Genomic DNA, 21,993 nt, shown 5'->3' on the forward strand with positions numbered 1-21,993 from the left:
GTGGAATTGATGGCAATCTCCCAGGCCCTTATCTTTATTAAACAGTCCCAACTCCACAGCGTTTTGTTATGTATGGACTCAATGAGTGGCCTTCAAGCTATTGACCGGTGTTTTTTCCCCGCCATCCCTTGGTCTCGGTCATCCATGACAGTCTCGCTGATCTTCACCATGCTGCTTGTTCCGTTGACTTCCTCTGGGTCCCTGGCCATGTGGGTATCCCAGGTAATGAGCTTCCTGATCGTTTGGCTGGGGGAGCAGTCACTTACACCCCCCAGCCTGTAACTCCTCCTGCAGTGGATTTATGGCTTCATATCAAATCCCACTTCGCACAATCATGGGCCAACTCTTGGGAGGCTACCTCCCTGTCTAATAAACTTCATGCGATTAAGGTGACACCTGTCTCTTGGCATTCTTCCTTCCGCCTCTTCCGAAAGGCCTCGTCCACCCTGTGTCGTCTCCACATTGGCCATACCCAGCTTTGTGGTTGTGGGGCCTTCCAGTCAGTCGCCCACATTTTTGTGGAATTCCCCTTTCTTTTGGCTCTGCGTACTAAGTACAGACTTCCCCGCACTTTACCTTTAATATTGGCAGATGATTCCCGGATGGTGGAACTGGTTCTCACTTTCCTCCGTGAAAGTGGTTTTTATTTTCAGTTTTAAGATTTTTAATCTCCCTCTGGAGTAGGGGCAGGGCGGTGAGGGTTGGGATGTTTCTCACTGTCAGCTGTGTTTGGAGATTCCTGACTCCCCTCCCCGGCCAAGATCCTCTTTTCTTTCCCCTTTACTTTGTTTTTACCACTTTTTAGGTATGGTTAGTCTTCTTTTAAAATGTACACTTTTACATTGTAGCGGTTGAATGCTTTTAAATAGCAGGTGGTCTTGCCTGTACTGCATCAGGGGTGGGATATTTCCTGTCTCTAGCATAGCCTTGGGGTTGCCCACTTTCTGACTTCCCTCCTTTTGTTTTCACCATTGACAACAAAACTGCACTTTTATGTTGTTGTTGTTGTTGTTGTTGTTGTTCCCTCCTCCCACCTTTTACCTTTTGATCTTTTGTCGTTATGACTCCCGTGACATGTGAATCCGTCTGAATGGACCACCTTTAAAACAAGGGACTGAAGACCTTGCTGTTTGGTCCCTTCAGCCCCAACTCCCATCTCTCCACAGACTGCTGTCACGAATAATATTGGCAGCATGTACAGATTGCTGGTCTTAAAAATTCTTTTAGTCTGTCAGGTTAATGTTTGGCTCCATTTAGTCACTGCAATAACACACAAGCAGTCAGGATTTTTGGTGAAAGCTGTGCAGGTGATTTCTGCTTTTAGATGTGACGTACTGTTGGGTAAAAGTTGAAGAGGAATTACTTATGGTTGATGACATGGTAAAATTTATGGCAATCTGCAAACTCAGCGACAGCATCTTCTGCCATCAGCCAACTGATGATGTGAGAAGACTGACATAGTGCTCCTCACTTTTGGAGTGTGCCGGGAGAGTAAATTATTATGTTCTGATAACTCTCCATTGTAGTTTTCACATCACTGTTTAGTAGTAGTAATGATATAATAATAAAAAATTGGAATTAAATAGAATTAGAAAATTTTAGGAGATGAAGTAACTGTCAGTCACCAGTGTAAAAAAAAATAGTTCGTTGTGGTGGTCCCCCCCCCCCTTGTTCTTTTTTCCCCCCTCCAATTGAAAATATTCAAAGTTTTAATCAAATTAGAATAACATTGTTTCATTTTGTGAAATAAAACCCTATGGTTGTCAGAAGATCAGCTATCAAAAGTAATGTATTTGATAACAGTTTTATTAACAATTACTGACAGCAACAGAATATAATGTTTCCAAAACGAAATTTTTGCTGCGCAGCGAAGTGTACATGGATATGAAACTTTCTGGCAGGTTAAAACTGTGTGCTGGATTGAGACTTGAACTCAAGACCTTTGCCTTTCGCAGGCAGGTGGTCTACCAATTGAGCTACCTTAGCATGACTCATGACCTGTTCTCACAGCTTTACTTCTGCCTGCATCTCGTCTCCCACTTTCCAAACTTCACAGATGTTCTCCTGCGAAACTTGCAAGACTAGCATTTGTGGAAAAAAGGATATTGTGGAGACATGGCTTAGCCACAGCCTGGTGGTTTGGAAGATGAGGTAGTGGTGGAAGTAGAGCTGTGAGGACAGGTTGTGTTAGTCATGCTTGGGTAGCTCAGTCGGTGGAGCACTTGCCAACGAAAGGCAGGGGTCCTGAATCTGAGTCTTTAATCTGCCAGCGAATTTCAGAATATAATGTTGTAATCATGTAATGTTAATGATATTGTTCTCACATAATGCATCTTCTTTACTTACGCTGTTTCAACATTTTGTTGATGTAAAACCAGCAGTCCTGTTTCATGGAGGGTTTATTACCAATCCGTCACAGTTGCAGTTGCATATATTTTGGTGGCTAGTTCTGAACCGATAGGTTCATTCTCAAGCCCGACCTACAGAGGCTGCACTGAAAGTGCCTGATCTTCATGACAACCATCTAAAATTGGCAGTATGTGCATCACAGAGTTACAATAGATAAATATCACAATACACGTATGCTCACTATAGAAGTCACAATCAAGTGTGTTTGATACTGATTTTATTGTTAGCACACGTATAGTGTGACGTTTATCTACAGTCACAGTGTGATGCATGTATTGCTAATTTTAGATGGTTCTCATTAAAATCAGGTGCTTTCAATGCAGCCTCAGGTCAGACTTGAGAATGAACCAGTTGATTCAAAACTAGTCGCCAAAATGTATTGCAGTTGTGATGAATTTTTAATGAACTCTTCATCTTCTTTGTTTATTTGGAAAACTTACACTCGATTATAAGATAGCGTTTTAAACTTCAGTGCAAAAGTCATTGAGGGACTAGGACCACACAGCCCGATACTGTTCAAAACATTAATTGCTGCCCTGCATGCTCAGCTACAGAGGTATGTCACTGTAGAACAGGAGATGAACAGTGTATGTCAGTATATTACCTTGAAAATTGGCATTCTTGCAAAAGAGGTCATGTAGACAAATGTGGAGGGACAGAAATGCTGAACCTCCTTGTAGGGTCACCAGAACCGGAATGTCATTTTGTAATTGTTTTCTGTTAGAATAGTGTGGCATATAGAGACTGTATTCAGAAAGTGACAGTCATATTATGACAGTCTTTTAACTAGGTGAGTTTTGTAGTTATGTAATTCAGTAAGCATATCATTTGTTCTATAGTAGCCAGTGATTACAGGATGTAAGGTCATGTATGTGAACATCACTTGGAGTCCATTGTATGCATGATTTGTGCTTCATTGCCAACAGGTCATTCAGGATTGCACCATTGCTTTTTCTGGAGGAATATAATTTGTCAGCATCAGAGGCATAGTTTTTGCATAGTTACATAAATGCAAATATCATATGCTTATGTTAACTCTGTATCACACCAAAGTTTACTTCTTGTGTCCCACCTTATTACCAATTAACTTAGTGAGAATTCTGAAGCAACTATTGAAGAACCATACATAACATAACAACAAATGGGAGTTCTGAGAATAATAGTATGAATACATGAAAGCAACAGATCTGACCTCGGGGGAACTTAAGGACCTGTTATTTTCCATTCAATTGTTTTCTACTTTTCTTTTGCTTCTGTGGTTAACATGATACATATCACTACAGTAGAACCCCTCTAATCCGTCACCTTCGGGACCGCGACCATAGTCGGAACGAAAAAAAGGTCGGATTATCCGAAAATTCTAATATTGATTGTAAAAATATAAAGACATTTAGTACAAAAAATTAAATGATTTAAGAACTAAAAGACGTCTACAGTAACTATAAAAAGACGTTTTTTTACAAATTGTTAAACAATATATTAACTAAAAAATGTCTACACACACTATAATATGTATTTGTTTTAAAAGGAAAAAAGACAAACAAATTACAGTACTGTACTGTACTGTACTTAATAACGTATAAACGATATATACTGTAAACTAAAAAAATTTTATAGCACTGTATATAAAAAAGAAATTTTTACAAAGAAATAAACTACTGTATGTATAAACTAAGAAATGATTATACTTTATGCGTTGTTTTTACAGTAAAAATGAAAACAAATTACTTGGGAAAAAGTCAGTGATACATTTTTGTTTAGCAGATGTTATTCTAGATTTAGCTGCAGTGCCCCTCCATTTTTATCCACAAAATGTACATTGGAGTTGAAGTTGGATTCTGCTCAATGTATTGAAGGGTGATGTCAAAAGCGTTTTTTGCATCGTGTGAAATCCGGGTGGGGGGTTCGTCTTCGCCATCTGAGTCCTCATTCACAGTTTCCTGGCTAACAGCAGCAACAATCCAGTCCTCATTGAGCTCTTCAAAAGTGTCACAGTCTTTGTCACATTTGTTGATCCACTCCTCAACTTCATTGGCAGGAACGTTCGGCTCCAGAGTTTGTAGATCTTTAACGATTTCCAGTGCGTCGTTGTGTTGCTATCTTCGGTATGCTTATTTTCAGTCATAACTTGTGGCCAAAGCTTACGCCACAATTTCCGCAGTGTGTCAGGTTTCAGTTCATCTCGTGCTGCAGCGATTGTTTAAATATCATCTTTGATGTTCAGGGATTTCATTGCCTCCAATAAGTTATGACCCCCTTCAGATTTTTCCAAGATTGAGCTGATATACTTTCTGCGATATCCCCTTTTTAACCATTCGATAACGCCATGATCCATTGGTTGGACGAATGAGGTCACATTAGGAGGCAAAAAGAGTTTTTATGTCCCCTTTCACCAAATGTTTCTCAGATGGATGTGATGGTGTGTTATCCAACAGCAGTAGAGCACGAACAGGCAGATTTTTTTGCTTCAAGTCTTTTTCGACCGATGGCACAAACTCATCGAAAAACCAGGGTTTAAAAACGTTGCAGTCCATCCAAGCAGATTTTTGATTGCGGTAATAAACCGGCAAGGAAGATAAGTTTATATTTTTGAATGCCCTCGGCTTATTAGATTTGCCGATGATGAACAAGGTAGCGTCTGGGTACCATCTGCATTGCTACAAGGAATGACTGTTATTCTATCTTTTATAAGTTTCGTTCCTACCACACATTTATTTGAAGCTGCGAGCATTTTTGTTGGCAACATTTTAAAGTTCAGCCCTGTCTCGTTGATGTTATATGCTTGGTAGGGTAACAGTTCATTTTCTTCTACAATTTTATGAAACTTACAGAAAACTCCTTAGCAGCTGCGGCATCGGCAGATAGTTTTTCACCGGAAATAGAAACAAATCGGACACCATGAAGTGTTTCTCAACGATCAGTTGAGCCTTCACTGGCAGCAAATTTACTTCCGGCTTCCATTTTTGTGTGCAAAACTGTCACTTTTTCTTTGAGAATTGGCCCCTTCTTTCTTGACAAAACCACATCCACAATGCGTTATCAAGCAGTTCAAGTTAGGATTTTTTAATGTTTTGCGATTCTTCAGAGTGTTTTCACCATCAACCGTAACTGTGTAGGATTCAATGTCTTTCCAATTCTTCCTACAATCCTTAGTTGTTGTAACACCTACATTCAATTCCTTTGCAATTTTTTGGAGCGATCCTCCTTCGTCCAGTCTTTGTAGCACTGCTAATTTTTCATTTAGTGAAAGAGTTACGTGTTTACGTTTAAATCCAGACATGTTGAAAAACAGACAACTGTACACACTATGAATCTACAATAATAAGTATTGTAGAGAACATGGAATAAAGCAAACAACGGCGTTTTTTAATCCCAACTAAGGATAAAACTGCATAATAACGTATAGTATAGCAATATGCACAGCGATAGACACCGCAACAATGACCCGACAGGCGTCCAGTCAGTGACAAGTCGGCAGAGGCTCGCGAGCCTGAGCACGATTGGACTAACCGGAGTGACGGACCATCCAAGGTCGGATTAGAGGGGTTCTACTGTAATTGATCTCTTTCTGTTTAGTGGAGTACAATAGGACTCAATGTCTGCTGACAATGTATTTTTTCCTGTACTTTCAAATAAGATGTTCATGACCCTTGGTTGTGACTCTCTCTCTCTCACTCTCTCTCTCACTCTCTCTCTCACTCTCACTCTCACTCTCACTCTCACTCTCACTCTCTCTCTCTCTCTCTCTCTCTCTCTCTCTCTCTCTCTCTCTCACTCTCTCACTCTCTCACACTCTCACACTCTCACACTCTCACACTCTCACACTCTCACACTCTCACACTCTCACACTCTCACACTCTCACACTCTCACACTCTCACACTCTCACACTCTCACACTCTCACACTCTCTCTCTCTCTCTCTCTCTCTCTCTCTCTCTCTCTCTCTCTCTCTCTCCTCTCTCTCTGTGTGTGTTTGTGTTACCATGTCCAGAGTTGAGAAAGAAAACCTACATCAAATACAGTTTCATTCCAATTAAGTGGTTTCTGTCTGTTGTTAATGTGTGTCTTGAAATACTTGTTACTAATCTGTTGTAGACAACTTTGAAATTTGATAAAGAAGCTGTTTGGTGCTAACTTAAAATGTCTTTGTTCAGTGGTTTAAATTATTTCCTTTCCCAATATGATTCATTTGCTTGGTAGTTTAAGATATACATTTTCAGAATATTTTGAACCTTGTCAATTGCTGTTACAGCCTGTAGTGATCACTAATATGCTCATTATGTCGACTGGAGATAAGACTCGCCATGTTATTGTTACATGTAACGTTCATTCAAATGAAACCTGGTCAGTGTGTTTACCTTCGACTTACACGTAAGGTGGCACCACGTAACTGCAGGTATGATGGCACCTTCTATTGGTAGGGATACTGACGCGTGAGCACCGTTTGATGTTGCATAGCACCAGTGTGGTTTTACGTCGAAGGGTCACACAAGTTGTTATCCACTACCAAACATGCAGGCGATTAAGTAGGAGCTATGTGGAGCGATTCGACTTTTGGAGGCAGAGGGAGTCGGAGGCCATGAAATGTATTGCTGGATGAAGGTTGTGTATGGTGAGTACAGTCTGAATTGTTCAAGTGTTGTGGAATGGTGCAAACGATTCCTTGAGGAGCGCGAGTCACTGGAAGACCATGCTCGTCCTGGACGGGCTCATTGTGTCATCACACCGGAAATGGTTGCAAAAGTGAATGCTTTAGTCTTGGACAACCGTAAAATCACCATGGACGAGATTCATCAGTTACTGGGTATTAGCATGAGCTATTCATGGACATAGATTCCCAACGGACAACAAAGTGTGTGACTGGGTCCAGGCCTGGATCCTACAGTAGCCTACGAGCTTCTTCAAGGATGGAATCAACTGACTAGTGTCGCAATGGGGTGAATGTGCCAACAGTTTTGGCGGCTATTTTTGAGTATATGTACTGTGTATAACTACATTTTTGAGTTAATGAAATCATTACTGTTACTTACACTGGTGACTGGGTTTCATTTGAATGCCCCTCATACTTTAGTCAGCTCGTAAGTGTGGGGTCTGTTGTTACAATTTTCAGCATTAAATTAAATTATTTCTGTATACTATATTGTGTATAGTACTGCAACCACTCACACTAGTGAATGTAGTCTTCTTATGTGTGGTTACTCCTATGAAATGGAGGAAAATGCACAGAAGAAGAAAGATTTTAATGTGTTGGTTTTGTGTGATATATATATGTAGAAGGTCATGGGACATACTTATATTTAACACAACATTCAATGTAATTTAAGGTGTGATCCTGTTGTTCATTTATTTGTGGTGTTGTATTGAGTGTTAAGTAATTATATAAGTATTTGATCAAATTCTGCATGCTTTGTTTGGTAGAGATTCAGTTATTGGTGGCAGCTTGAGTATGAAAATGTGCCATTTCTTTTGTTTAATAGCTGCTGTTAGTTTTGCTTTGTAGTGCTTCTATACACACTTGTCTTAGATATAAATAGTTTATCATTTAATCATGCATGTTCAGCCTTAGGGTAACAGTAATATGTAATATTAATTATAAATGTACTAATGCCATATAAAATTGTGTTCGTGAACAGTAACTGTTATTTAACAGAAAATGTTCTTCACAAATTTTTTCCGTGCCTACACAATATATATAAAGAACTACTGATGATACTTATTATAAGGCACAATTTTAATCCATTGCTTATGATCTTCAGTATTGAGAATATTGAAATTTGTACACTTTGCTCGTGTGCACGTTGGAAGTCCCAGTTTGGGGTGTTGCAGTATCGACATACTGTTAGACACAATGGTTTACAATTTTTTTTTCAGGTACTTTTAAATATAATGTGGTCCATTACTTGAAGTTTTAATATGTAATTTACTATATCAGAAATTGAGAACTGATTTCTGTCAACTCAGTAACACGTGCCGTTGGAACTCAGTATGATGATCTTTAAAGAGAGAATCATAGTTTGTGATCTTAGAAAGTATGCAAATACGTGTAATTGATTTTTTAGTAAATTATTTGTCACATAAGGTAGCTTTGTGATTCAATGGTGATATAGTAATTGATTTATTAGTGATTATATTTGCAGATGATAAAACAATTGAAAAAATTATTATTCTTATCCATAGGTATGCTGCAAAGACCTGTGGTACCTGGAGGTTCTGCATCCAATGCAGCCTCATAAAGTTCAGTTGGTTAGAGCCCAAACTGAAGAACTCGAACTATGTTGGCCAGCAGTTCCCACTGCAGAAGCGTATCGTATACAGCTACATAGATATGAAATGCCACCAAATTGGAGTATGCCATCATATCCCCCAGTACCGATCAGATCTCCACCACAACCTGTTCCTTCACCAACAAAGAGCCCTCCATCTCAGGTTGAGAAAACATCTCCACAAAAAGATAATACTTCATGCAAATCTGCTGCTATTCTTAGCACCCCTGTAATGTCCCCACCATTGAACATTCCACAGGAGAAATCACTGAGTGCAGAACTGGAGGATGCTGATGCAGACTTGTTGTCCTTGCAGAACATTATTGAACCTTTGCCATCAACTAAAATAACACCACCTGCGTTACCTACCTCCACAGTTCCAACAGCTGTTACTGGCATAACGCCAGCAAATCAAATGAAACCTCAAGTCGGTGTTATTGCCACTCCTACCACAAAATCTTCATTGGCTTCAATGTTAGCGGGAATTAAATTGCCATTGTCTTCCAGTAACATGCCTGATCTGGTACCTAACACCACTGCAGTGACTACACCTACTACCACAACTGTCTCTACTCTACCCACTCTGCCAGTGCTAACTTCCCCCATTACCTCTCCCAAAATGACTGTACTTACGACAGTGTCATCACCCACAAGAATTGCACCACAACCACAGAATGGGACAAGGGTTGCAACTGTTGCGTCACCAGCTCGCAGCATTATTCCTGTGGTTCAACAGTATTCACCTGGAATTAGAGGTTTGTAATGGTAAACAGTTAATTAAAGTTGGAAAAAGTTATAACATTGAATAATGTGCTAAATGTTATAAGAAGATTGTTCTTTTATGCGAATTCTTTAAATATTATATTGTTTACACATTTGTCTAGCTTAATGTGTGTTTGTAGTGATTTTATTGTGTTTTTGTGTTACTAGTCTCATGATGTAGTATTTCAGATGTGTGTGAATAAGTTCAGTTCTTGATGTGAACTTTTGTATTATATTTTGGAGCATATTTTTTAGCCCATTTTTCATATCTCTTGACAGTATTATGTGCCTCTTTTCATTGAAATATTATGTCCAAACACCCTAAACTTGTCAGCAAAGTTAACACAATTTATAGCACCCGCCATTTATCCTCTGAAGCACCATTAGTTTTGGAGCAACCAGGGAAGAAATCTTCAAGTCTTCAATTGCTGTCTACAGGATAGACATGTGCCATTCTTAGTATTTTATGGTTGATTTTGGGAAACAGAAAACTGTTCTTCTTATTAAGTAATTAGTGTGTGTGTGTGTGTGTGTGTGTGTGTGTGTGTGTAGAGTTGTCAGTAAAGTAACACACTTAGTCCTGAAAGCACATTTATTACATACACCAACATACAGTCACAACAGAATTGAACTTCTGGAGTGAGAGTGCAGCTCTTTATACAAATGTAGAATATTCTAGATTATACAAATCTAATGGTATTTTGAGAACCTTCCAGAACTGATAAATACTAAATGACAAATAATTGTGAGTGGTAAAGTTTGAACTGACTGCCTGTAGCATGCTAGCTACCAGTACTAACTGATATGCCACACTGCATACGCTATAGCTTGTGGCACTGCTCACTGTCCTATAGAAACTGTGACACACAGTCACAGAATTTCCCATTGGAGCCAACTACAGCACAGTGGATCTAGGAGCTTGGCAATGTTCCTTTTGTATGGCAGGGCTGGGTGAGCCTCACATTCTGGTCATGTTGTCACGTTCGCTTCTGTCTGATGATTATCAAAGGTAGTGCCTCCCATTGAAGCTCTGCAGTTGTGTAGCAGGTCTTTAGTTTCTTTAACAAGAAGCCCTAGTCAGCGATCTGCACCGAAGGGCTGCAGTAGAACTTTGTATGGAGGACATAGGTGACATCTCAGTGCTTTTGTCTTCTTTATGAAGTGTCATACTCCTCTCTTGTATGTGATGCCTGACAAGCGACGAAGGATGCGATATGGTCCAAATTAGCACTTTGGCAACTTTCTTGATGACACACTTTTCCACAAAGGTGTCAAGTCAGCACCAAGTCTCTCAGTCTGTAACTCGTTTGCTGGTGCTTGACATTATAGTGATGTCGGTCTTTCTCCTGAACAGGGTCAATATGGGAACCAACTGTCTTAATTCTTTGGTTCTGACGAGGTTTTTCATGTAGCCATCATGAATATCACCCATCTGGAACAAGGATAGTTTATCCATTGTTGTTTCGCCTCGCAACTGTGGTGCAAATAGAACAGTGTCAAGAAAATAGTGTCTTGCTTTGATGCGTCGTATGCAGTTGTTGTGGTGGGCAGTATTTTATCCCAATGTGTCTGTCTGATGTAAATGTATATCTACAGCATATCTGCTACTGCATTATTGAAGTATTTTATGAAACCATTCATGGGTGGGTTAAATCGCAATGTGAAATTACCCCTCTTGCTAGTGTCAACTGGAAGACTTTTTCATAATCAGAGATTGTCACACGGAGTGCTCTCTGCTTCAAAGTGATGGGTTCTGCAAGGAGCCTAGCAATTTCTGCGGCTTTGGCACTCGACACAGCTTTGGTGACAATGTAGCGGCTGAGGTAGTCAGTGAAGACTGTTTTCCATCAATTCATGTTTGTTAACTTTGGAAACCACCTCCAGAAGTTGATTCCAATCAGGTTGAATGGTGCTATAGCAGGTGGAATTGGTATCAGATGCTCTGGAGACAGTTGCAGTATGTGCTTCTGTTGCTGGCATTCCTTACAGTAGCTCACATAGTATCCAGTGGATCAGTGGAGGCCTGGCCAGAGATATGTGTATTCTTAAATTCCATGTGACCAGATGTTGGAGTGTCGTGGAAGCACTTAGGATTTGCTGGCCACAGATGAACTGGGATGACGAGCAATGATTTCCATCCTGTTCTATCTTAGTTCCTCTTAAACAATTTTCTGTTTCTTATTTGTAATTCTCCTTTCGTCAGTTCTTCCCCCTTCAAGGTTTCCATGGTTTTTAGCTGTGCTGGATATTCCCTCTCTTCAGCAGCAGTGTCATTTACTGCAGTGATTGATGACCTTTTGTTAACACTGTGGTGTTCCACCATAGGTTTCTTTGGAGAATAGTTGACGTTGTTAGGTTTACATCCATTTTTAATACCACTGTGATGACATATTCCTGAAATCTCAGTGGCCATCTCGCCACCCAGTCCAATGGCTCCTTTAGGCTAGTCAAACAGCATATAGAGAATTGAGGGTTGTCACAGTGGAGAATGTTTTGCCAAATAAATATGACTAGAAATTATTGATGGCCCAAAGAACTGCAAGGCACCAATTGTCCCTTGGGGACTTCGCAAGTGCTCTGGAAGCATAAGCTGTCACTTGTTTTGTACCTTCCTGCATTTGTACTAGAACTTCACCCATTCCATAATCACTGTATCATCAGTGTGAAGTTATGTCTTTGCATTCTCGTTGTACAATGCTAGGACTGTGCGTGATGTTAGCATGTCCTTGTTGTTGTTGTTGTGGTCTTCAGTCCTGAGACTGGTTAAAGATGTTTCTTGCACCTTGTTCCAGGAAAGGAATGTGCCTTCACACAGAAGTCATTTATTGATTAGTGGAAGTTTGAGCACATTCAGAGAACTTCACATATCATAAATGTACTGAGGAGTCATAAAATCTGCGACTGCTCTTATTTTCTTTGGAGTGATATGGACTCCATTGCCATTCAGTAGATGCCCCAAGACTTTATTATTTGGTTGGTGAAGAGGCATTTCTTTTAGATTCAGACTAGGCCTGCAGCCTGAAAGCTCTTGAACATGGTAGTCATGTGGCCCAGATATTCTTCAAAAATCCTCCAAAAAGTGTCATCCAGTTAGCAATGACATGTCATCCATTTCAGATGTTGAAGCAGGTCATCCATCTTATGTTCAGAGGTGTCTGGAGCGTAATGCAGTCCAAAAGGCGTAACTTTTAGACTCATAGAGGTCTCAGGTGTCACAAAGGTTGTCTCTTTCCTGGTCAGCCCATCAACCTTCAATTGCCAGTTGCTCATCTGTATGTCTGTAGTGGAGAAGTACTTGGCACCTCTCAAGTGCAGCAGTGGGTACACTTTTTCATGATTTTTTTCAGTCATTCGTAGTTAATGCAGAGACGCCATGTGCTACGCTGCTTCATAAGGACCATAGATGATGACCAAGGACACTGTTAAGTTATGTCATCTTGCATCATCTTCTCCACTTTCTCGTCTATTATGCACTGTTCATCTGATGACACTCTATATAAGTGCTGGCTAACTGATGAATAATCCCCAGAGTTGATACTGTGTTTACCATGAGTCGCTTGGTTATCTTTTCTCCACATTAGATTTGAAAGCATCCAAAAAGTGCTGCAGTTTTATAACACTCACTGACATTGTTCCTCTTGTCAGGCAAGATCCTTTTGGCAGTTAGTGTACTGTCTGTAGAGGTAGTGGAGTAAGATTTTTGGTCAATGTCAGTGAGCTGCCCATCCTGTTCTGGTTTGACTGTTCTTATGGTACTGTTAGTGATGATTTGTGGCTGCTAATGACATTTAATGATCAACTTTTCTGCTTGACCATCTGTAATGCTTACAATTGCTGCTGGTGTGCAGATTTCCTTTGTAAACTTGAGTAGCTTTTTGTGATAGAGAAAAGCTTCACAATTTAATTGAGAATCTAGATTGATGACTGGAACTTGTCTTGTTGATGGTGGCAGGCTAACATCATCTTCAGCAGCAGACAACTGCCCAGAGCAATCTTAGTTACGTGTGCGTGCTGAAAAAGCTTCGTCAACCTGGAACTCTAATCTTCCACAGTATATGTCTGTTTGTGATGCCTGATAGAATTCTCAGCTGGGAATAACTTATGACTATGTTCTGACAGAATGATAAATTTGAAGGTCTGCATAGTTGTTCATGCAATGTATACCCCTGTTGCAAGGATGTATTTCCCATTAGCAACATTTGGTACAATTGCTTTTGCATCACGGAATGTGGTCCCTTTAAATGGCAATGATACACATTAGATATTAAATAAAAAAAGCCGTTCAGTTGCTTAGCACCAAGACAGGCTGGCCATTGATGATGACCTCATCGAGATTTCCTGACACCATGGTAACTCTTGTCCATGAAGGGATTTCCATCTTTGATGGCCTCACCTCCATAGATAGTCTTTCTGAATTTCGTGGCTAGAAGAGCAGCTGGTGCCTCTGTACAGTGATAGGGAATGACTACAGCTTGTTTGGGAACAACCACATTCAGGGTTTAGTGCTGGTCTTCATACCGGATGAAGAGTGCAGCTATTTATACAAACATCGAATATTACAGAGTATACAAAAATTTTAACGTAAGAAATTTCAAGAAACTCTCAGAAGTAATATATATTAAATGACAAATAATTGTAGGTGCCCAGGTTTGTACTGGTGACCCCCAGCATGCCAGCCAGGAGTGGTAACGGCTACGTTGCAGTGCACACCTAGCAGCTTGTAGCAGTATTATGTGATTACTGATCTGTCTTCATGCATAATGAACTGAACTGAAATGAAATTATCTTCCTATGGGTGTACATATTGCTAAATGTCTGATATAGACCTAACCTAATTAGACAATGAATTTTTTTTTATCATAACTCTTTGGTACTGAATGGAGGTTGAATACTGTGTGCTTGTGGGGACATAGGATATGTTGGAAAATGCATATGCATGTAAAATTATGTGTTACAAGCAATAAATTGAATTGATATTGAATTTTTGGCTTTGCCTTTTGTCAGTTTGTTAGTGGACATTTGTGCTGATGGACAACTGGTTTGTGACATTGGCTGTATAAAAAGCTATGCAGTAGTTGCAGTGGAGTTATGACATGGCTACTTTTGTTAGATAGACATGCCTTTGATGGCATGGCTATAACAGTGATAAGACTGGAATAGACATTGGTGGCTGAATGCTTGGGAAATGGTCATATCTGAGACTGTTATCACAGATAATACTCCTGTGATAACGGATTGTGAACATGACTGGAAGGAGGCCCTTCGTTGTTTATCCTTTCATGTCCACTCGTGACTAGTCATTTCAGTCGTTCTTGGAAATTGTTTCTCTCTACATTTGATTTTATTTATATGAAAGGTAATTTTTTCACTGTGTGTGTCATTACCATTTTACTGTATGAGTTGTTTCTGCTTTACATCATATATTGAGTTAATTCTAGTAAACAACTCCTTAAAGAATCATCCTGAATAATCCAGTTACATTTAATGCCTCCTTCCTCATTTATCCTTTTGAAGCAAACAAAAAGATAGGATACTTGGCTTGGTAACTACATAGTGTTTATAATTGATTTTGGTTTTACTAGACATTTATGGATATCGATATCCTCAATCTGCAGCTATAAGCTGATGGCACAGTATCTGAATGTTTGTTGTATCAGTTTCCATAAGTCAAGGGAGAAATAGGGATGTTGGTTGCTTGAAAAATATTGAGTTGAATGTGGTTAATCTTAGAACAAAAAACACTGCAACATGTGTAAGTGTATACAACTGTTTCACCTTATATCTAGTCAGAAGCTCATTGTCTAATGGGTGATGTTGCTGCCTCTAGATCACATGGTCCCGAGTTCGATTCCCGGTCAGGTTGGGGATTTTCTCTGCCCGGGAATTGGGTGTTTGTGTTGTCCTCATCATCATTCGGGTAGTGGTGGTACTGGAAATGGAAAGATTGGAACTTATACAAGCGCTGATGACCTTGATTCTGAGCGGCCCACAAACCAACATCACCACCACCACCAACACCTAATATCTAAATAAATGCAGGCACATTAACATGTTTTGTTAGTGAAACTACATATAAAGTGGCTCTAAATATACTTGTGCAGTGCAGAAGCAGATGAGATCCTGATGACCAAAATGTCATAGTAATTGGGAATGTTAGCCATCTAAAGATAGGCATATTAGCCCAAAACTGGTAATGGCATTGAAATAAAGCATTTCAAAAGTATATATGCCATTAGCCACCAACATACAACAAAGTATCAGAACAAGTATCCTGGCAAAGATATTGTGAAGCTTAGAATATGTTTGAGTATACAAAATTGAAGTCAGCTTAGTGTAAGAAGAGTAATGTAAACGTAGTCACTGATCACCCCCCACCTCCCACCCTCCAGTAATAACAGAGCGTACAGTGATGTGTATCCTGTAAATTGCACTGATATGAGTTCCACAGGACTTCATCTTATGAAGCTACTATTTATATGACAAAGGTTTGGGTAGAGGATTGGAAGAGTTTAAAGGGTCTCCCAGGAGCATCCAAAACAGGCTGTATGGGGCATAGTCAGGATATTACGTAGACCACTTAGGCAGTGATTCTTTGCTGTGAAACAGAACTTGTAAACTCAACAGTTAACATCTTGTAATATGAAATGATTACATATAGCATGTGCTTAATTATACATATTATCTCAAGGACATATTTTTGTAGTCCTGTGTAGTCAGGTTCATCTGGAAAGACATGAAAGACTATGCACGTATTCCTCCACGCATTCTGCCTTGAAGGTATCGCTTTTATAGTATTTTATGGATATTTTGTAGTTTATAACTACTTAAGACTACCTGCTGTAGCAAGAATATCTGCAACTGCTCTCCAAGTCGAAACAGGACTCTCACATTAAGAAAATAGTCTTTAGATAATCTGTCATACAGTGTGCATTTAAGCGTGCCTATAACATGTGCTCCTTGTTGTGGATAACACTGTTCAGTAGACATGGGTCCGGTTGTCTTGATCCTGTACCACCTTCATGGGCACTGTGCGCAGTGTTTTATGTACACACTGGTAGCAAAAGTGGACCCTAGTTAAAATAGAAATATATATTCCCCCTTATTTGACATAATCATAAGGCATTCGGACACACTATTATTTCAAAAGTAATCACAATAACTGTCAGTACATTAATCCCACCGAGATAAGAGGGTTACTGCCTTCTAGGAAATATGTTTCCAGTTGCCTATGGAACCACAATTGTATTGATGGATATAGCTCTTTGTGCGAACCATATTGATGGCCATGAATCTCTATCTTCAGGGCTCCAAAAATATGGAAATCACACTAGGAGAGATCGAGGCTTGCTTGAAGAATGTGTTGTAAAGGCTTCCCAGTGAAACTGCTAGAGCATAGTAGAAACAACTTTGGCAGCATGAGGGCAGGCTGTGGAAAAGAGTTCGGAAAGGCAGCTGTTGAAGGGGCTTTGCTTTGATGGAACAAATGATCCTGTTTTGGTTTTCGAGTACGAGTGTTACAGGTGAGGAGCTATAGAAGGGACTGTGACCACATGTTAAAGCAGAAAGGGTATGAGGAAATCTTGGTGCCTATCTGTTTGCATATAGCTAGGATAAGACTGTATAAGATTGTGAAATATGATCAAGCAGGCAAATGTCAAAAGTACACAGGTATTTATTACCAGCATCAGACACTATTAGTTTGCTTCTTCAGGGTCCGGGAGGGCAACATGACTGTACTCAACAATTGGGAGGACAAGTGTTTGTACCGCTTTCTTTTTCAGTTCTCCACTCCACCCCACCTCTCTCTCCCTCCCCCCTCCCCCCTCTCTCCCCCCTCTCTCCTCTCTCTCCCCTCCCCCTCCCCCCCTCCCCTCTCCCCTCTCCCCCCTCTCTCCCCCCTCCCCCTCTCTCCCCCCTCCCCCTCTCCCGCCCCTCCCCCCTCCCCCTCTCCCCCCTCCCCCCTCTCCCCCCTCCCCCCTCTCCCCCTCTCCCCCCTCCCCCCTCTCCCCCCTCCCCCCTCCCCCCTCTCCCCGCTCTCTCCCCCCTCCCCGCTCTCTCCCCCCTCCCCGCTCTCTCCCCCCTCCCCCCCTCTCTCCCCCCTCCCCCCTCTCTCCCCCCTCCCCCCTCTCTCCCCCCTCCCCCTCTCTCCCCCCTCCCCCCTCTCTCCCCCCTCCCCCCTCTCTCCCCCCTCCCCCCTCTCTCCCCCCTCCCCCTCTCTCCCCCCTCCCCCCTCCCCCTCTCTCCCCCCCTCCCCCTCCCCCTCTCTCCCCCCCTCCCCCTCCCCCTCTCTCCCCCCCTCCCCCTCTCTCTCCCCCCCTCCCCCTCTCTCTCCCCCCCTCCCCCTCTCTCCCCCCCTCCCCCTCTCTCTCCCCCCCTCCCCCCTCTCTCCCCCCTCCCCCTCTCTCTCCCCCCTCCCCCTCTCTCTCCCCCCTCCCCCTCTCTCTCCCCCCCCTCCCCCTCTCTCCCCCCCCTCCCCCTCTCTCTCCCCCCCCTCCCCCTTTCTCTCCCCCCCTCCCCCTTTCTCTCCCCCCCCTCCCCCCCTCTCTCCCCCCCCCTCCCCCTCTCTCTCCCCCCCTCCCCCTCTCTCTCCCCCCTCCCCCCTCTCTCCCCCCTCCCCCTCTCTCTCCCCCCTCCCCCTCTCTCCCCCCCCTCCCCCTCTCTCTCCCCCCTCCCCCTCTCTCTCCCCCCTCCCCCTCTCTCTCCCCCCTCCCCCTCTCTCTCCCCCCTCCCCCTCTCTCTCCCCCCTCCCCCTCTCTCTCCCCCCTCCCCCTCTCTCTCCCCCCTCCCCCCTCCCCCTCGCTGCCTCCCCCTCGCTCCCTCCCTCTCCCTAAATACACTCCTCTAACAGCATTTAACTGATCTTTTGCCATACATTCCATTGGAGTTCAGAATTTCATTTCTGGTTTGTCAGCTTTCCGCCTCTAGTACTAAGTTCAAATGGTTCTGAGCATTATGGGACTTAACTGCTGAGGTTATCAGTCCCTTAGAACGTAGAACTACTTAAACCTAACTAACCTAAGGGCATCACACACACACATCCATGCCCGAGGCAGGATTCGAACCTGTGACCATAGCGGCCGCGCAGTTCCAGACTGAAGTGCCTAGAACTGCTCGGCCACACCGGCCGGCTCTCTAGTACTAAGTGGGCATGTTTCCAAGAGACTACTTAGAGACTTTTCCATAAACGCTTCTAAGGTTCATTAATTCTGTATTATCATTTTCTTTCTCTGATGTGATGTGCCATGACGAATGGTATCATGTCTGGACTCAGAACACATCTTACAGTGGTTGTGGAGGGATTTCTCTATGCTAAAAACCCAACATGTGCACGCCACACATTCTCTGCTACCCTAGTAACTGCTTCCTGTATGTAGTGCATGGCTGACCTATGAAGGTGGTCCCACATTTCTCCACGCTATAGTGAAGGTTGAGAAATTGGCGTCTCAGAATCATCTGAGCCTCTGGTTTAACCCTTCCACTTGACTCCACACCAGAAGACTGATCACAGTCCTAGCACTAGGTAGGACTAAATATTGGAGGGTCTCCTGAAATTTTCACCCAGTGAGTGTAGAATAACTAATCAGGATCATGTGGGTTTAGGATGAACTGAGCTTTAACCAACAATTTCTTAATAGTTATCAGGTTAATTGGTTTTGCACTTAAATATCACCAGTGGACTGAACATACGAGGTGCATTCAAGTTCTAAGGCCTCCGATTTTTTTTCTCCGGACTGGAAAGAGATAGAAACATGCGCATTGTTCTAAAATGAGGCCGCATTCATTGTCAATACGTCCCAGAGATGGCAGCACTGTACGGCAGATGGAATTTTACCGCCAGCTGCGAGAATGAGAACTGTTTTAAATACTTAAAATGGCGACTTTTCCTTACTTGAACAGCGTGCAATCATTCATTTTTCTGAATTTGCGTGGTGTGAAACCAATTGAAATTCATCGAAAGTTGAAGGAGACATGTGGTGATGGAGTTATGGATGTGTCGAAAGTGCGTTCGTGGGTGCGACAGTTTAATGAAGGCAGAACATCGTGTGACAACAGACCGAAACAACCTCGGGCTCGCATAAGCCGGTCTGACGACGTGATCGAGAAAGTGGAGAGAATTGTTTTGGGGGATTGCTGAATGACTGTTGAACAGATCACCTCCATAGTTGGCATTTCTGTGGGTTCTGCGCACACAATCCTGCATGACGACCTGAAAATGCGAAAAGTGTCATCCAGGTGGGTGCCACGAATGCTGACGGACGACCACATGGCTGCCCGTGTGGCATGTTGCCAAGCAATGTTGACGCGCAACGACAGCATGGATGGGACTTTCTTTTCGTCGGTTGTGACAATGGATGAGACGTGGATGCCATTTTTCAATCCAGAAACAAAGCGCCAGTCAGCTCAATGGAAGCACACAGATTCATTGCCACCAAAAAAATTTTGGGTAGCCGCCAGTGCTGAAAAAATGATGGTGTCCATGTTCTGGGACAGCGAGGGCATAATCCTTACCCATTGCATTCCAAAGGGCACTACGGTAACAGGTGCATCCCTACGAAAATGTTTTGAAGAACAAATTCCTTCCTGCACTGCAACAAAAACGTCCGGGAAGGGCTGCGTGTGTGCTGTTCCACCAAGACAATGCACCCGCACATCGAGCTAACGTTACGCAACAGTTTCTTCGTGATAACAACTTTGAAGTGATTCCTCATGCTCCCTACTCACCTGACCTGGCTGCTAGTGACTTTTGGCTTTTTCCAACAATGAAAGACACTCTCCGTCGCCGCATATTCACCAGCCGTGCTGCTATTGCCTCAGCGATTTTCCAGTGGTCAAAACAGACTCCTAAAGAAGCCTTCGCCGCTGCCATGGAATCATGGCGTCAGCATTGTGAAAAATGTGTACGTCTGCAGGGCGATTACGTCGAGAAGTAACGCCAGTTTCATCGATTTCGGGTGAGTAGTTAATTAGAAAAAAAATCAGAGGCCTTAGAACTTGAATGCACCTCGTATAGTTGGGGAGATAACCAATGACACTGTATACAAACAGTGAAAAAATATTTGATGTAATTCCTCAGGGTGGGGTACCTGATATTAACTGTTGTTGATTTTGACTTTGTAGTGATGAAAATTATCCGTTGTTGACAGGATGTCAGAACACATAAAAAAGTTGTCCTACACTCGTAGAAAATTTAGGCTATTAAGCTTGACAAGTAAAATACTGAAGACAACAGTGTCAAAGGTCTTCTGAAATCTGAAAACGTACGGTAATTTCATTTTGTTTGTTCATAGCTAACTTCAGATTGGTTTTTACATTTGATGAAGAGTTGAGATGTTTAGGAAAGATGTGGTAGATTATTATTTTTTTAAGTAGTTGGTAGTTTGAGGTTGTGGTTTGTGTATTTTAAAACTTTGGATAGTGCCAAATACAAGTGGGGTGGTAGTTGCAGGGTGCTGTGGCAGTACTTTTTGGTTGGTGACTTGACAGGTCTCTCTTCCCAGGCTATGAGCATAACAATTGCAGTAGCCGATGATTATTACTGTGAGCAGTAGAGAGTTGTTAATGAACATAAGTAGTTTATAAAAATTTTGAAAATATTATCAGTGATCTTGTATTAATATGATAAGTAAAAAACAGTCTTAATCGCAAGTTTCTTTTAATTGGAGTGACTGGTTTCAATCCTTACGGATCATCTTCAGACTCCAGAACAGCAGGTGGACTTCCATGGAGCAAGCTGCGCCGACCCACGACGCTAAACTGACTGCTCCAGTTCAGCATCATGGGTCGGCGCAGCTTGCTCCATGGAAGTCCACCTGCCATTCTGGAGTCTGAAGATCATCCTTAAGGACTGAAACCGGTCAGTCCGATTAAAAGAAATTTGCGATCAAAACTGTTTAACTATCATAAGTAGTTTAGTTATGTTTGGTAGGTGTTGTTAAAATATGTACAATAGACTTTGAATGATATTGACTGTAACAGTCACAAGAAAGAATTTTGCACCAGATGCCATTTGCTCTCCAAAATAATAGGTATTATTTTGTTTGTGGCCTGGTACTGCTCCCAATAATGTGGCATGTTGGTTCGGCTTCTCACCCATGACTAGGGTACAGTTGCGACTTTTGCTTTTACCTTGTTTGTTCTTGAATCACGCTTGCTCTTTGTCTGTGAAGATTTCGGGATGTCACAATTCAACATTACTCACAGACTCTGTTCCATATCTGCCTGTTGGTAACATGATTTTACTTGAGATGAGACATTGGTTTTTATGTCTTGTGGGTTGGATCTCTGAAATTTGTGAGCCATTTAGTTCATTCATAATCCAAGGTGCAGATTTTCTTCAGCTTTCTAATTCTGATGTTGATAAAAAGAATGTACAGTGGAACCTCACTTAACGACCGCCTCTCTTAATGTACAGTTCACATAACAAGCAAAACAGATTGAAAAAAAAAAAAAAAAAAAAAAAAAAATGACTCACATAACGAGTGATGACAATTTAGTGCGGCATCACCAGCTGTTTGGGCACGGTGGGGGAAACATTCAACATTATGAACACCTTTCATTG

General features: G+C 41.9%; 1 protein-coding gene across 2 annotated transcripts in view; it reads left to right on the top strand.

Annotated features, from left to right (window-relative positions):
• The window catches only part of LOC124721964 (host cell factor 2), a 279,952-nt gene that overhangs the window by 91,547 nt on the left and 166,412 nt on the right, over positions 1–21,993 (top strand). For both annotated transcript variants that reach the window (XM_047247128.1, XM_047247127.1), the window contains exon 7: positions 8,587–9,427. In XM_047247128.1, the coding sequence (XP_047103084.1) occupies positions 8,587–9,427 (841 nt within the window). The remainder of the gene's footprint in view (positions 1–8,586; positions 9,428–21,993) is intronic.

Source organism: Schistocerca piceifrons, chromosome X (assembly GCF_021461385.2).
Source record: "Schistocerca piceifrons isolate TAMUIC-IGC-003096 chromosome X, iqSchPice1.1, whole genome shotgun sequence".
NCBI lineage: Eukaryota > Metazoa > Arthropoda > Insecta > Orthoptera > Acrididae > Schistocerca > Schistocerca piceifrons.